At 42.3% G+C, this 17101-nt stretch overlaps 1 protein-coding gene across 5 annotated transcripts in view; it reads left to right on the top strand.

Moving 5' to 3' along the window:
- The first annotated feature begins 36 nt into the window (after positions 1 to 36).
- Positions 37 to 17101, top strand: part of RABGAP1L (RAB GTPase activating protein 1 like) — a 247593-nt gene continuing 230528 nt past the window's right edge. The window contains exons 1-3 of one of the 5 annotated variants that reach the window (XM_075422622.1): positions 37 to 150; positions 14448 to 14644; positions 15760 to 15927. In XM_075422622.1, coding sequence (XP_075278737.1) covers positions 15793 to 15927 — 135 coding nt within the window. In that variant the 5' untranslated portion in view covers positions 37 to 150; positions 14448 to 14644; positions 15760 to 15792. Of the gene's footprint in view, positions 151 to 348; positions 414 to 1008; positions 1111 to 14447; positions 14645 to 15759; positions 15928 to 17101 lie in introns of those variants that run through there. The other 4 variants (XM_075422623.1, XM_075422624.1, XM_075422625.1 and 1 more) reach the window with 4 other exon arrangements.

Genomic DNA, 17101 nt, shown 5'->3' with positions numbered 1-17101 from the left:
GGAATGTGGACGGCGACGGCCCGGCCCTGAGGCGGCTGCGCGGCCCGCCGAGCCCTCCTCGGCCGGCCTCCCGCTCCCCCGCGCGCGGAGCCTGGCGGAGGGCGGGCTGGAGGCTGCGGCGGAGCGGGGAGGACGGCTCGGCGGCCGGCGGTGAGGGGGGGAGCGCTGCCTCGGGTCTCCGTCGCCGGGGTGAGGGGAGGGGAGGTGGGAATCGCTCCCTCAGGAGAGCCGGGGGGCGGGGAGAGGAGAAGGGCACCGGCCCCCCCCCCCCATCCGCCCCGTGTCGCGGGGTGACAGCGCCCGGTGACCTGAGGTGGCTTCCGCCTCCGGCCCGGCCGCGCGGCCCCGGGAGCCGCCGGCCGCCCGCCCGGGTCCCCCTGACGGCGGAGGAGGGAGGAGGGAGGCGGCAGGAGGTGTGGGGCCGTCCGGGGCATGGTGCCGCTGCCCCGGGGTTCGTGGGGTTTGGGTGGCGGGGGGAGCTCCCGGGGCGCGGGGGTGGGGCCGCTCCGGGAGGGGACAGGTCGGGGATTTAAGAACTAAAGTTGTTTTCGTGCTGAGGGCAGGGAGAGCGTTGTGGGAATGTTTGTCTCCCTTCCTCCTCCTCGGGAAAAGTGAAGTCACTTCCCAAGAGCCAAAACTAGCAAACTGCTGTCCTCAGATTCATCCACGTTGTGGTTTTTTGTGGCTTTGCTTTTTTATTTTTTCTTCTTTTATATATATACATTTTTTTTTTTCCTGAGCCACCTTCCACAGTTAGGCTCTGCCTAACTGACCGGGTACAAAAATCGTTGTCTTTAGATAGAAGACTTCAAAACCTGCTGAAGCCGTTGGGAGTGGGTATGGCACTGAATGAAATGGGCTTTGCGGCTCGGCTTGTTCCGAAGTCCCTGGCGTGTGGCACGTACTTTGCTCTTGCTGTTGCTCTGTCGAGGCTGTGTGGTTAAGATTGCTTTGCTCTGGTAGCATTGTCAAGAAATCCTAACTTAGTACATTTCATAGCTGCATGCATCCCTTCTTGTGTGTAAGAGGGGGAAAAAAAAAGGTTTGAAGTGTCAGCTCTTCTTCAAAACAGAAGCGAATCCAGCAGCAAAGAAGAAATAGCTTGCTTAGGTAAGCGTTGCTTTTCTCTGTTGCTGTTGAGGTGTGGTCTCACAGCTGTGTCGGTGACTTTTCAAATAAAACTCTGGAGAGGGGCAACCGTCCTTTCAGTCTCCAGAGAGCGAACTTGGTGATGTTACGGGCAACGTCTTCTTAACCCTTTAAATTCAGGAAAGGTACCGTGGCTTTATTTGACTGAATCTCTGTGATATAGGCCATGATCCTGAGTGCCCGTCAAACCGACTCATGCTCCAAATCTTGTGAACATTTACTGGGAGTGTCAGATTAGTTCTGCAAGTTATGCCTGTGTCTAGGTTTTAAGGAGGATTGCAGCCAATACTGTTTGTTTATGTGGGTTATACGGTGATACAAATTAAGAGGTTAGTTTGCAGTTTAAACTTGAAGGGACACACAGTAAGCACAAAATGACGCCAGTGTTGTAAGAACTGAAGCTAAATTGGAGCATTATTGGAAGTACTCTGCAGTGCTTTCTTTAAGATGGTTACAGTGTAATGTATTGCTTGATTAAAAATAGCATTCAGTCATTTAAAAAGTGATTCACAGAGTAAGATTTGATTATGTTAGTAAGGGGATTGCAAAAAGATCCAGGGCATAATGTGGCTTTCTGTGGAAACCAAGTTCCTGGTGCGTGCTCCCTAGCATTTGAAGGCAGTCTGAGTTGCGGCTGCTCCTTCCCTTGTGTCATCAGTGGGACTTCCACAGCCAGGAAGCAAGTTAAGAGAACTAATCTGGTCAAAAAGTACCACTTTTATTTCTTTTTTTCCGCCTCAAGTTACTTTTCGGTTAGAACAACTTCCTAAGCCAGCTGACTTGCCTGGTCGTTGTCTCAATCAAGAGGAGGAAGAAGTGTGTTAGTAGGGAAGAGGGCATAACTGCAGTCCTGAGACCGTCACGTAAGTTGTGATGGCTGATGCAGTTATCCGGGTCATGGTTTTATGGTCGGTGAGTTGATACAAGAAGGCACTACTGCTAAAAGAAGCTATCCTGTGTTTTTGATTGGCTCGTGCCACTTGTGGTGAAGGTAGCAAATGGCAGTAAGGGTGGTAGGAACTCCTCTTCTTCTGTCAGTCCTGGCTTACGTTGATTATGAAGCCGTGGTGTCATTTGTCTTTTTTATTTACTTTTGCCAACATTAAATGGACTACTGCTTCTTGAGAGTCGGCTCTATGCCTCTATTTTCCTTCCATGTGTCCACAGAAGTAGCTGTTGTTTTCTCCTGCTTTCTCCTTTGCATTTCCTTTCCTCTCTCTGAACTTTTTGTTGATTCATTAATTTCAAGAAATGATCTGGGCATTGTTAAATAGGGGCTTTTGTAAATTTATTCGGCTCTAGTTTAAAAATAATCAGTTGTATATTGTTATTACCTCTGCTGTAATTGGAAGGCTATTTCAAACTTGACTGACCTTAGTAATTACACACCTTCTGATTTCCAGTTGAGATTAATTTGTCACTGGACTATACCCATTTTATGTACCCAGTGGACTGGTAGGTTATATTGGCACTTTTGATCTTAGTATGAAAAGCAGCAGCACTCTTAAACAAATGGATGCAAAAATGTGTCAGAGAGCAACACTGAATGTTTCTTTTCCCTTATGACAGTTAGCTGTACTCATCTTTCCTGTAACTGCTCTCAGTTTCTCCCCATGAATTTTAATTTTGACCTTCTAAGTGAAAATTAAAACACACATTCCAGGTATTAACACGGAGCTTCACAGAGGTGTCCTTTTAATGGAGATTCAGATGTTTTCAAGTGTATTTTTATAAGATGTGTTTTTTGAAACTCATACGTTTGGCAGTTTGTTCCAGCCTCCATCCTACTCTGTTACACTGGTACAGCTATTAAAGGAGCCATTATTGTAACCTGGTTTGCTGAAGGGATTCCTCCTTCTTTCACAGAGTCCTTGTTCATAAGCAAAGCCTGACATCCTTGAAAAGAGTTTGAAGTGGATATATTTCCGCTTTTTCTATATTCTTAACTTTAAAAAGAAAAAAAGAAAACCTATGTATAGATTATTAGAAAATAGCTCCTTGGTTTCTAAGGTGTTTACTTAGTTTTGATGGCAGAAATGTTCCAAGAGGGGAGTTTGGGAAGCTGAAGGAGAAAAAGTAGTTAGTTTGGTGGGTATGTATCTGTGACTGTTTGTAAACAGCACATAAACAAATTTGTTTCCAAAAGCTGCTTAGGTAAATGGATTACTCTGAAAGATGCATAAAGGACTTGTGGAGAACCCTTACGATACTGTTTTTTTTGGTGGGACATTTCTTGTTCTTTGGAAAGATTAGAAGGGACAAGGGTCTTTGTAATGTCTTTAAGTGGACAGGGGAAAAACTCGTTTTTGACACAAAGTGAGATGAGTCATAGCCCTCTGCTTTTCTGCCCTCGTCATCCCTGAAACATGAATCAGGATATCAAAGAAGGTGTGGGATTTTTTTTAGATCAAGTAAGCTTAAAAGTGTGAAATTGTTCTGATGCTGAAAACTGATGTTCCCTAGTTGTGGGGCAAGCACAGTGGTACAAAGCGAATAAATTCTAAGGGCGAGTATGTAAGAGATGTTTACATTTTTGTGTACCACATTGGATGCATGCTTACTATAGGTGCAGGACAACTGAAATTTTTTAATAGATGACTAGAAGTGATAAACTTGATGCAAAAATTGCTGAATGAAAGTTTATGAAATAGAATCATAGGCAGAGGAAATGATAAATTGATGAAGTAGAATCGCTTAGGTTGAAAGGGGCTTCTGGAGGTCATCTAACCCAGCTCACTGCTTAAATTAAGGCAAGAACAATTTAGATAAGGTTGTTCCAGCCCTTAACACCTTTCTGTGTAACTTGTTTCCACGTTTGACTACTCTCATAGTCATTCCCCCCTCCTCCCCCTTCTTTTAGTTAATTGGAATTTACTTTCCAGCTTATGTCTGTTGCCTCTTGTCCTGTCACTGTACACCATCCAGAAGAATCGAATTTGGTCTTTTCTGCACCCTTCCATTAGACAGTTGACAGCAATAAGGATTCCTCTGAGCTTTTTCTTTTCCAGGCTGTGCACGCTCAGTTCTGTCAGCCTCTCATTGTACATCACGTGCTCCTGCCATCTGGCCAGCCCAGTGCCTCCACTGGACTTGCTCCAGTGTGTCAAGCGGAGCCGAAAACTGGACACAGCCCTCCAAAGGCAGTCTCACGGGTGCTGAGTGGAGGGGATGGATCACCTCCCTGGACCTGCTGGCGAGACTCCTGCTAACACAGCCCAGGGTGTGCTCGGCCTCTGTCCTGCATTACGCTGCTGACTTGTTTTCCACCTTTTGCCTGCTGGCATCTCCAGGCACTTCTCTGCAAAAGTCGCTTTTTATCTGGTTAGTGTCCGGCCTGTCTTGTCCCACAGGGTTGTTCTGTCACAGACGCAGGACTTGGCACTTGCCTGTGTTGAACTTCATGAGGTTCCTGCCAAGTGCATTTCTCCAGCCTGTCCAGATCCCTCTGAGTAGGAGTCCTGCCCTCCAGCATTATCGACCATTGTGCCCAGTTTGGTGTCACTGGCAAATGTACACCCTGTCCCATCATCCAGGTTATTAATAAAGACATCAGATGGTACTAGTTTCGGTGATAATCCCTGAGGATGCTACTGTAACCACTTGCTACCAGACTTGGTACTGCTGATTGCTGTCCCTTCAGCTCAGCGGTACAGCCAATTTCCCGAACATGTTATTGCTCGCTTACCCAGGGCCTGTCTCCCCGATTTGCCTGTGAGGATGCTGTGGGAGGCTGTTATTCATGGCCTTCTGTATTCAGTGCTCTTCCATCATCTGCTAAGCCAGTTGTCTCCTTGCAGTAAGCTGTTGTGTTCATCGGGTGTCATTTTCCCTTGGTAGATCTATGACAGCTATTCCCTATCACCACCTTATCCCTTGTGGGCGTTGGAATGGCTTCCAGGAGGATTTGCTCCTTAATCCTCCATGAACTGAGGTTAGGCTGGTTGATCTGTAGTTACCTGGATCCTCCTTTTGGCTCTTCTTGAGGTTGGGTGTGATGTTTGCCTTTTTCTCCATCATAAGGAATCTCCCCCAATCTCATGGCCTTTCAAAAAGTGGGGGTCTTGGTGACACTGGCCCCCTCCCACAGGATTCTCAGATGCATCCCATCTGGCCCCACAGACTTGGGTGTTTCTGGTTTCCTGAAGTGCTTCCAGACTCCGTCTTCCTATTTTGGAGGTAATTCTGTACGCCAGCAAACTCTGCTGATAGGCTCGGGGGTCTGGGAGGCTTGAGGGCGGAACTTGCCAGTGAAAACTGGGGCAGAAAAGGCATCGGATTTGTCAGCCTTTTCCATGTCCTTTGTTACTAGGTCCCTGTCCCGCTGAGCAGAGGGAGCACTTCCTTAGCCTGCCTTCTGCTGCTGATGCAGGAGTCCTTCCTTGTTGCCCTTCATCTCTGGTCAGTTTTAGCTCCAGCTGGATGTTGATTTTTGCTGATGCCATCCGTGCATGCACAGGCTGCATCTCTGTGTTCCTCTTGGGTGGCCTCTCCCTGCATCTGTCTTGTGTGCTTCTGAAGTACAGATCAAAACTGTTGCATTTCGCCCTTTCATATCCAGACATTGAAAAGAAATTTTTTTGAAGTCTTGGTTAATAAAACTTTCTAACCTTAGCATGGAATGTTTGAATGAAGAATGTCAGTACCTCCTAAGCAAGCAGTAAGCATTACCAAGCTCTTGGGGTAAGGGAGTAAGTCCTGTCCAAAACGTAGAATGCAACTTGTAGTGTGGTGCCAAGGAGGCAAAACAATGAGAAAAATGAACCACATCTCTTTTTATTTTTTTCTTTTTTTTTCCCCCCATAACTAAAATAATTAACTCCAGGTAGAAATTTACAGCTTCAGTGTATGCCCTTCCCTTTTTTGTGCCTTGTAGATAAAACGGAGATGGTGATATTTAACGGCAAGATCATTGGAGAAATACTTAAATTAACGCAGTCTGTACATAAGTGCTTTCAGTTGGAATTAATTTTTATGTTTTTTGTCAATGCATAAATCCATTTTAGAAATCATTGGAATAGACCAAGATTTTGGAAGGTGAGCCATTGTAAATGAGTAGTGGGGGATCATTTGTTTCACGTGTTCATTCGACCCCTCAGTTGTTATCTTTTTTTTGTGTTTCTCAGTTGTTCAAGAAAAATAAGGGAGAGAGTTACTCGGTTGTAGTCTGTGGGAACAGTTTGAAGCGAAGTTCAGAGCTGGTTTAAACCCTGCATGTGCTTGATGTTGCCTGCAGTTTCTTACCTGGTGTTAAGTGTTGTGATTTGTGCTGATGTTCTTCTGTTCACTTTGCGGCAGGAAGATAAAGCCTTGGTTATAGGCTTGGATGTGTCAGTTACTGGTCTAGCTTTTCTGTCGGAATAGGTCTTTGGTATCCGTTTCATCTAGAAATGTTTTTTAGCATGGTTGGGAGTTCTGAGTTGATTTCTGATGTAGTAGAAATGTATTCAAGTGGAGTTAGGTTTCTATGCAAAACAATGACTCAATAACAATGACTCAATAACTACTGTAGTTGATGGTAAAATTGCAGTCTGAACATTTGCCTTTTGATGTTGTCCTTCATTTTACATTAGGCTGCTGGCAAACTCTAAAATAGTGAAGCTCATTACTAATGTTGGTGGACAACTCCCTGGCTTAATTGCTCAAATTCTTAGGATCTGCCGTATGATTCCTAGATAGGAAAGAAAGAGTCAGAGGGCAGAAAAAATTAAAGTGAAAGGTGTATTTAAGAATCAGTAAACTGTCAGAACGGGATTTCAGTCAGTGACTGAATCTAAGAGTGGATCTTGAAGACCATTTGCAAAGTAGCTGAGTGTTGGGCTTGTAAACAGCATAAATTAATATGTGTCGGTAAGAGGCAGGAATGCTAGTGCAATCTATTCTTTAGCTCATGTCTCTTTACGCTGCGTGTAGACAAGTCTTAGACCTGGATAATTGTTTGTTTCATTTTGAAAGGAATCTCCCCAAACTTATTTTTAACTCTGTTTTGTCTAGGGTGTAGCTTGTCCTCCCTGACTCTTATTTGCTTGAACTGCACAAATAAAACCAAAAACGAAGTACCCACCTTGGCGGGGGAGCTACCTTGGTAGCTAGCAGCTTACCTGATACTCTTTCACTTACCTGGGCTGACATTTCATCTAGTGTTCATGATGCTTCCTCCCCCCTTCTGTAAACTAGGGAGGTTCAGATCAGGGGTTTTGTTAAGTTTGCTTCTCATCTTCCTTCATGCCTTTGACTTGATGACTGCTGCTGAAGAGGGGAGATGGTGCTTCTGTGTGTTTGGCTGTAAATGTCAGCCGCTTCCTTGTCCAAGTCATGCTCCACTTAAGTACCAACCACATGCCTACCATTCCTCTAGAAGGGTTCTTCACTCTGATGATCTTAGTTTTTTGCACCAGTACAGGCTTGGGGTGGACCTGCTGGAGAGCAGCTCTGCGGAGAGGGACCTGGGTGTCCTGGTGGACGACAGGTTAACCATGAGCCAGCAGTGTGCCCTGGCTGCCAAGAAAGCCAATGGGATCCTGGGGTGTATCAAGAAGAGTGTGGCCAGCAGGACGAGGGAGGTTCTCCTTCCCCTCTACACTGCCCTAGTGAGGCCTCATCTGGAGTCCTGTGTCCAGTTCTGGGCTCCCCAGTTCAAGAAAGATGAGGAGCTACTGGAGAGAGTCCACCGGAGGGCTACGAGGATGATGAGGGGACTGGAACATGTCCCCTGTGAGGAGAGGTTGAGGGAACTGGGCTTGTTCAGCCTGAAGAAGAGAAGGCTGCGAGGGGACCTAATAAATGCTTACAAATATCTGCAGGGTGGGTGTCAGGAGGATGGGGCCAAGCTCTTTTCAGTGGTGCCCAGTGACAGGACAAGGGGCAATGGGCACAAACGGAGGCACAGGAAGTTCCGTCTGAACATGAGGAAGAACTTCTTCCCTCTGAGGGTGACGGAGCCCTGGAACAGGCTGCCTGGGGAGGTTGTGGAGTCTCCTTCTCTGGAGATATTCAAGACCCGCCTGGACAAGGTCCTGTGCAGCTTGCTGTAGGTGACCCTGCTTCGGCAGGAGGGTTGGACTAGATGACCCACAGAGGTCCCTTCCAACCCCTACTATTCTGTGATTCTGTGATTCTGTTCAGTGGTTTACGCGTAATCCAGAGTTTCAAGCCAGGAAACCTATTTGTCTCCTTTGTAATAAATGTCTCAGTATTCACAATGTGACATGTTTAAGAAGTGCTGGCTAGAATCCATCTGACAAGATGTGGATATAGTATGTTTCTGAAGGAGGGCAGACATTTTCTTGTTTACGTCGTGCTCTTTTGATTCTGTTTCCTTCAGTTGTTATTGACATGTAAGAATAGTCTGCAAAACCTCTCTATCTAGGCACCCAGTACAGCAATTAAAAAACAGTTTGCCATCCATGAAGAGACTAATTATTTGCTGTTGCCTACATAGCAGTCGTTTGCTTTCACAGAGGAGACAGTGTTGCCATAATAGGATATGTGATTACTTTCTCCTTGTGGGGTTTTTGTTTTATATTTGTTTTTGGAAAGACTTTTGCTCTTGCCTTCATGGACACTGGAAGAATGTTTATATACGTGTACGTATTTTAAAATTTAGTGATACAGTAGTCATCTCGCTGTATTAGGTTGATTTTAATCTTGGGAAACAGTATCAGTAAGCCAAGTAAATGCTTGTTTGTTTCCCCAATACATGCTTTACATAGTCTTTCGCTACTGGAGATAAGACACTGGGAAACAATTTATGGGTAATAAAATAGTAGTCAGTGTGGCCATAGAGACTTAGCTTCTAGTATGAAGATTACATAAAGAGAAATTGAGATTAAGGATAAAATTATAGTGCTGCTGTCGTCAGTGAGATTTAAACAAACTGATTTTTTGAAACCTGGGATTTTCTTCTGCATGTGTGTCCACTTGATCAATAGAGAAGAAAAGGGTTTTGGGGAAGACAGTTAATTGTGCTGCTTCAACTTCCAATATAATAAGGAATTTTATAAGGTTGTTTAGTCTTTGAGTGAAAAAGCATTGAGAACGTAAAGCTTTGTGTAACTGAAGCCTTTGTTTGCTTCCTGGAGAAGACATGCCTCATTAATGTTAGCAAGCACACAGGGGTGAGGGCTCTGTGTGCCTCTCATTAACGTTAGCAAGCTCATGGGGTGAGAGCTACCATAACACGCAGTTTTGATACATTTCATAAAAGTAAGATGCTGTGGTTGCGAGATGTGTATTTGTGTGTGTGTAACTGTCAGTGCCTGCCCAGTTTCCAGTTCCCGAAGCGGCAAGTTGGAAAGTAACCACATCACTTCAGTAACCTAGAAATCTGAGTCACATAGCATCTGTGACTTCAAGTTCAGTTAGCTTAATCCTCTTTTGGCTGTCACATTGTATAGTGTGGCTCAAAAAAGGGGAATAAACTACACTTTTCAGTGTACACTTGTACTTCAGACATCTGTTAATGGAAGATGAATCTCTGCATAGCTGTATTGGACCTTCCTCCTCAGAAAGTTCCCAGAGATTCCCTTGAGGAACCTTAGTTCTGAAATAGGTAGAACCTTATTTACTGATATCTTGTTTTGGGGTTGAGATCATCAGGCAAACTGTATGGCTTTGAAAGCCTGTCCTTAATACAGGACTTGATTTTGTTTGTCAGCCAAAAGAAGGTGTGGATTAGCTTGGCATTCTTTGTCATCTTTCAACAAGGCAGGAAGCTTCCTTTTAAAGCACATTTCTTGTTGCTTGCTGAAAATAGATAGATCAACGTTTATATTGCTTGCCTGTTGTCTTTTTCTTATATTACCTAGCTCTACATTTTATAAATTTTGTTCTGTTGTTTTGGTTGGTTGTAATGCTGAAAGAAAAGATTTGCACACACACACCCCCTCCCCCCCCCAATCAACAGTGAACTTGAGCAGTAGCTTTGAAATACTTGTTGAACACAAACTGAAAGTAAAGTCAAAAATGCATGGTGACTGCTTCAGAAGACTGGTTCATGTAAAATTTGGTATTTACTTTTGGGGACCAGTTTGATGACAAAGTTTTTAATTGAATCAGGTCTGCAAGCTTGCTTCCACAAAGTCAGTGGCCATACCTTGGATTGTTTTTCTACTGTGATAGTGACTGTGTGTTGCCAGCAGTGCCCTGTCTTGAGCTACTGTGCCCAGCAATCCCATGGATGTACATCGCTGCCTTGGTAGTCTTTCCTACCTAGTCTTTCTCGATGTGACGTGGTTTTGGAAGTTTGGATTCAGTATGTAATATATGGGAGAGTTGGGGAGGGAAGAAACTGGGAGCATTTCTGCCCTGTGTTGCTTACTCTGATGCAGTGGTGAATCCACCTAGGCTTTCCAGGATTGCTGTTCTTCAGCTTCTTTTGCTCTTCAGCCACTAAAGCTACTTTATAAAGGGAGCTGCAGTGAACCTGGGATGCCTTTCTGGAGTGGAGTAGGGAAGTGGCTAGGTTTGGGCCTCCTAAGGCTTACCACTGTGCAGAGGTGGAGTGAGTTCCAGTCTCTGGCCCCGAAACACCGATATTCCAAGTAGTACAGTTCAGATTTTATCCAGGACTTTGTGCAAGCAAAACACTGGGAACTGAAGTACAGCAGAGAGATGAAGTGACTTGACCAAAACCCCACAACAACAACAAAAAAAAGCAACAACTTTTCTTCAGTCATTGTAGTATCACTACAACTGAAGATAATATTCAGAGCAAGATCCACACCACTCCCCCCCCCGCCTTTTAAAGCTGGGTAAGTCTGATTAATTACTTTGTGTCTCCAAAATCCTTTGGTCTCAAAATCTGTTGATCAGAAACCCCTTTCTGAAATTGTTGCTTTTAAAAATTTTAATTGTTTTATCATAGTTTGCTTTATTTAGCTGAGTTTAGGAAAAATTCCTCCTGTGTATTTGTTGCTGGGTTTCTGAATTTTTTTTCTGTGTGGTATTGTTCATCAAAGCATGGAGGAAAAAATATCTTCTCTACGGGAAAGAGTATGACTGTTCAAGATGCTTCTTTTGTAGAAATTACTTCCTTGTGGTAGTAGTACATACTTCCCAGTATTTCTTACTGTGAAAAGAACTTTCAAAGCACAATTTGTTGTCATCTTTCTGAAGGACTTGTTGGAAGAGCGGTTCTGACTCTTGGCTCTGGTGGTTTGGGAAGTTACCAGCTGGTCTGAGGTTTCAGTCCTCGGAGCAGTGTTGGCAGAACAGAAGGTGTATTCCCACCTGGGCTGCATCCGTTCATTTGGAGCCAAACTGCACTAGCAGCTTGAACTAAGCCACTGGCCTTCGTGCAAAAGTAGCTGAGGTGCAGTATGTTTGCTGGCTTCCCCGTCCCTGACCGTCGGCCCCTCTGCTGGTTACTGCCCTCCCAGTAACTTGAAACTGATAAAGCAAATGCTAAACCTCTTTCATCAGTATTCTCAGACAGCGTTCAGCTTCCGGATTGTCTGCCGCTAATTACAGGGAATAAACTCAGCAGGATTTTTAGGCCGTACAACTGTCTGTTGGTTTGGACTAATGCAGTCAAGAATAAATTCTTACATTCTTAACTTGCAGCTTTTCGTCGGAGAGGATGATAAAAAAAAATGAAGCTTATTTATGAGTTTAGTAGTAGGGGTCTGTTCTTAGATTTTGTATGTGTCTTAATAGGGGACTCTTGTCACTTGTTCCTTACCTTTTGTAGGAAAAAGGGGAGTTCAAGTGTGTAACTCGATAACAAGCAAAAGAAGAGTAAGTCCTCCAGTAGCACTAAAACTAACGACAAAAGGGAAATGGCATAACCATCTACTGACTGCAGGTGACTGGAAGGTCCAGAATGCACGTGTCTCTCTTCTTGTTACTAAAGAATAAAAAAAGCCCTTCAGATGTTCTGCTACTTCCCTTCCCCAAATAACCTTCATGCATGTTTCTTTTGGAGAGGTTTTCGTTCTTTTTACTGCTTTTCCTCAAAAGGGCTTACCTGAAGATCACATGCCTTTGTAAAGTAAAAATAAAAACTTTTTCCCTCTAAGTAGCTTACTACTTAAGGTGGTGTAAATCTCAGTAATCTTCATGAGACTCAGAGTTGTATTCTTAAACTTTGACATGAGCTTTACTGAAGTTGTTTAATTTGAAAAATGACTTGATTGTGATTTTTGGTACGTAGTTTGGCATTAAAAACTGTTTTTGATCAAAGACTGATCATAAAATACTGTGTATAAAGCTTTCACTTTCTAAATAGCATGTGACTAGAATGGGGGAGGAAATGAACAGTCTATTCACTCTGAGATTTTCATTTTTAATACACAGTTTCCGTGAACGATCTAGAGCACTGCAGTTAAATGGCAAGTTCTCTAGCCTGGACATCAAGCGGTTCTCTTAGCAGAAGACCTGAGCGATTTGTAGACTCGTTCTCGTAACTGTACGTGTGTGAGCTAAAGAGCGTAGAACTGCATTCTTCTGGTTGAGGCATTTGCTTCCTGAGTGTCTGACCTGTTTGTGTTCGTGTTTTACTACTAAACTGAAGCTACTGTGGCTTTGTATTGACTGCAGTGGGATAGAGGGCATTCATGTGAATAGCACTGATGGCAGGTTGGAGTAGGGTGGAATGAAAGACTGGAATTAGGGATTCTGGGGTGGTAATTTATTCAGCGAACAAAGTTATGTATGGAAAAAGGTATGTGTCTGCGCTGGATGTGGTGGTTTAAGCTGATTGTAAAGACAAGCTTGGAGTATGCTCTTAAGGACATTGAAGGCCTTGCAATTTGAGTGTAATTGCAAGAATGTGTATGGTGTGCTTTTAAGTATCTGAACTGAATGAGAAGCTCCTTGCCGTCATCTAACGTGTATAATATTTCCTTTGTCTTTCTGATTAAAATTTAGGAAGTAGGAATTCTCTTAAGCTGCCTTTATCCACATAGGGCAAGAACAAATATTTTGTACGTGAGTAGGCTTCTCTAGTTGCATTATTATAATTTTATCTGGCTTTACAAATGTTACATTTTCCCTGGTTTTATTATTAAAGTATTGCTACGAAAAACTTTTCCTAGTTCACAGTGTGCCTGTCAGTTCATTCTTTGCTGCAGAAAGAACTGGTGGTACGCTAATGTTAGCAGCTTGCATTTGTTCTTTTGATAATTAATATAGTAGAACCATCTTGTATTGGAGTTCCTGTGTTATTCTCTCACAAGTTAGTACGAAAAAAAATAGACTAAAACGCAAAAAATTGTCGAAATAGCATACTTTATGATCCCTCCTTTCTGCAAATAAAGTAGTGGTGAGGCTTCGTCTTTGTCATCTTCAGGAAGTCCAGCAATAGTAGGTGTGGGGTGGGAGGGAGGGAGGCTTCTGGCAGATGAGATTTTTGCTCATGATGAGGCCCGTAGGACTGACAGTCATTCTCTGCTCTTTTCTCCAGTGGTGCTGTGACTGCAGAGCTAATGATTACTCACGATATGCTGTATTTGGAGAACATCATTTTATGTCCTTTCCTTGCCTTCAGAGAGTTCTATAATAGTGGACCTTCACTTGTATATTGAGCATTTACTTTGAAATTAATATTCATTTTGAGCTAAACTTGCTGTTTGTTGCAAATAATACACACGCTCTTCAGCAACACTTTTATAACATGACATTTGTTAAAAAAAAGGAGTTAAACTGTTTATAACATACTTAAAATATGGTATATTAAAACTTTGCCTTTCTTTTGCCAGAAAGATCTTTAAAGTAAAGATGCTTTAAGAAAATGGAAACAAAACTTATTCCAGCAGTGAATCCATTACCTAGGCTTGGGTGGGGCTCAGATTATGTCATCTGTCTGAAAAATATTCATGCTTGTGAGTTCATGCTTAGTCTGGAGATATGAAAGACAACAGAGTGCACTAAACTGCTAATCCAAGTTTATCATCACTCTCTGAATATTATAGCTGTTGTTTAGTGGCTTTTTTATAATATGAGTGTTTTAACAAATTTTTGTGCTATACCAGTCAGTTATCTGAAGAACTTCAGTTTTTTAATTATTCTGGGATTTCTGCATATAACACCCTCACTGGGTTGATTGGTAAAATTGTGGTTAGGCTAGGAAGAGCAAAGATCTTTTTGTAGAGTTGCATCTGTAAGTGGCTATGACAAGCCAAGCCTTTGAAAGAGCAAAAGCATCTGGACTGCAGTTTCAGAAGTGATACAGAATATTTTTGTGTTGAAAGTAGACTAGTTCCTGCACTTGTGTGTTCATCTGAAGTTTCTAAACTGCCTCTTGTGGCTAGCGTGTTAAGTAATGCCTGTTCAGAATGGTGGAGAACATGCATGTCTTTCAGGTGCTGTTTTTATGGTTCCCTGTAGCTAGACCGAAATCTGCATTCTTTTCTTGATCCCTTGGTCTTTTGGAACTGTGACTGAGAAGCAAGCGTGGCACAGTTCTGCACCTTGGTACTGCTGTGAAAGGCACCGTGAAGCCAGACCTCTCCTTGTTCACCAGGCACAACAGACGTTGGCACCTCCCAGCCTTGCGAAGGTGACAACAGCAGTTTGTTTCCCTCTATGCTGTATGTGAGTCTTGCAACCTGGGAGTCTTAAGCACAATAAAACCCAGCACTCAGCCAGAGTAGTATTTTTCAGGAAACTGAGATGGAAATAGACCATATCTGGAAGTACACATGATTTATAAAGTCTATCTGAAAATATATTTTCTCTTCTTTTAATGCATAAGATGTAAAAACATAGATCAGTTTAAAATGCAGTAAGTTAATATACAGTATTCTTTACTCTAGCTCTTCATTCCCCAAGGAATCGGGGAAGTCATTCTGAATTAACGTAGGTGATACTGTCTTTATTTGGTGGATACTTACATTAGCTGTCCTCATTCTGAAGTGCTAGCAAGGGTTTTGGTTCTGTATTTTTGTATGAACTTGTGATGTATAGGCTGACCATTATTTTGCCTTTTTTAATGTCTAGATCTATGTTTTGCTGTGCAGACAAGGGAAAACCTGATCTGAGTTTCCATAATGTTTATAGTTTGTTTTTATTTTTTTTAAGTATCATGGTTAATTTTAGCTGTGTAGGTGATTTCAGAGAAATTTGCTAAGAAAGGTATGATTGGGGTTTAGTATCGCCTTTGACTTCATGACCTATAGAGACCTATAAAGAATAATAAAAACAACCCTAACATAATTGATTGCTAAATATGTTTTCGTGTGAAGAGCAGAGACTTTGGTATGCACAGGAAATCTGTATCTTCACACTACCTGCGTGACACTTCTGGTGAGAAATAAACTCATATGGGGGAGAGCAAAGGGCAAGAATTAGGGAGGCAGAGGGAGCAGACTCTGGAAGATTAAAAACAGGGGAAGTGGAAGCTCTGAAGTAAACTTCCTCATGTGTTATCTATACGCATAAATAACAGCCACTGCTGTTAGATCATAGGATTTTAAAACACACACCCTAAAAATCATACTTGCTATTTGAAAAAAAGATTCCTTATAACAATGGAATCAGAGTTTGAGGAATATAGTATAATACATTCATATAACTTTAAGTAGTATATTATTCCACAATAACTTCATATTACCCCTATCAACATACTGTTTACAGCTTTAAAACTAATATTTAGTATTTTTTCTTCTTTGTTAGGTTCTTGTGGCAGGAGGAGAATACAGACCTGAGATGGAAGTCAAAACATCATTTAGCAAAGCCAGCAGGATTCCCGAAACTGTATCCACATTATTTAATGAAGATTTTGTCCTGGTTCATCAGCAATCTGAGGACACCTCTGGAAAAGATGAAAAACCTCAGCTAAAGGTTTACTGTTACTTTATTTTAAATGTGTAGTAAGATTTGTTTTGATCAAAAGATTGCAACTTCTTTTGAATATTTGATTAAAGATACTTGTGTGTGCTTCAGGAGACTCTTAGACTGTAATTTTTGTCCTTGCTTATTACCAATGAAATCAACAGCTCAGATTAAACAAATCTGTCCAAAAGTGGCAGTTCGGATTTTTGTTTAATAACTCCTTTGAGGGTCAGCTTTGCTGGTATGCTGCGAATTTATACATTTGTAAAGGACTAAAAAGTTATTTTCGAAGAATGAGCTTCAGATTAAAGCTTGGGAAATACTCTTTTTTTAGGGATCAGAGACTGTGAATGTTGTTATCTTAAAAGCACATTATTGGGCTCCATAGGAATAGACCACTGAATATCCTGGGTTTTATTTTTTAATTTAGTTTTCCTGCTTAGTGCTGCTTTAGGCATGACTAAGACCTTTTCTAAAAGCTTTCGACCTATAAATAGCAGAATATTTTAGCGTTTGGATGACAGCTGATCGGTTAATTACAGATTTCCCACTTGAGTTGCAGTAGCTGATTTACTGGCTTTGGTCCTCTTGGAACAACAGGAATTTGTGCCTCGTGAAATGTCAAGAAGTACTTTGTCTTTACATAACTGTTTGGCAGTTGTTTACAACCGATGACTTCGGTCTGTATTAAACATTAGCTGTTTCTTCAGATTATGTCTGGCAAGAGGCAGGTGAACTGGAGGTAGAATTATTGGCTGTGGGTTTTTTTTGGTCTGAAAAGCTAGTAGTTGTGAAAGGCTGTATTTTTTTTTTTTACTAGGGAATGTCTCTTGCAATTTTCTTGATGTTTCCTTAGACTTGCACCCCTCCTATGCGTGGGACAATTGGTGAAACAACTGAAATGGATTGCATGTGACTAAGAAAGTATAATTTTCGTAAAGACTAATCTATATCAAAATCTGTTGATCTTTGTTCTGAATGAAGGATCTAAACACACAAACCTGTTATTTTAAGAGAGGTCTGTAGTTTTTGGATGGTTGTTGGATTAGCAGTGAGAATACGTGCATTATATGTAATGGGATGGGACACTGGTTTATGTTTGATTTAATTTCGTTGATTCTTAGTGTGTTGTCTTGTTCAGCAAAGTTTCTTAACTTTTACAATGTGTAAAGACTGTATGTTT

The sequence above is a fragment of the Opisthocomus hoazin genome, chromosome 6 (genome assembly GCF_030867145.1).
Source record: "Opisthocomus hoazin isolate bOpiHoa1 chromosome 6, bOpiHoa1.hap1, whole genome shotgun sequence".
Lineage (NCBI taxonomy): Eukaryota > Metazoa > Chordata > Aves > Opisthocomiformes > Opisthocomidae > Opisthocomus > Opisthocomus hoazin.
Note: the sequence above shows the minus strand (reverse complement) of the source record. Positions and strands in the feature narration are given on the sequence as shown.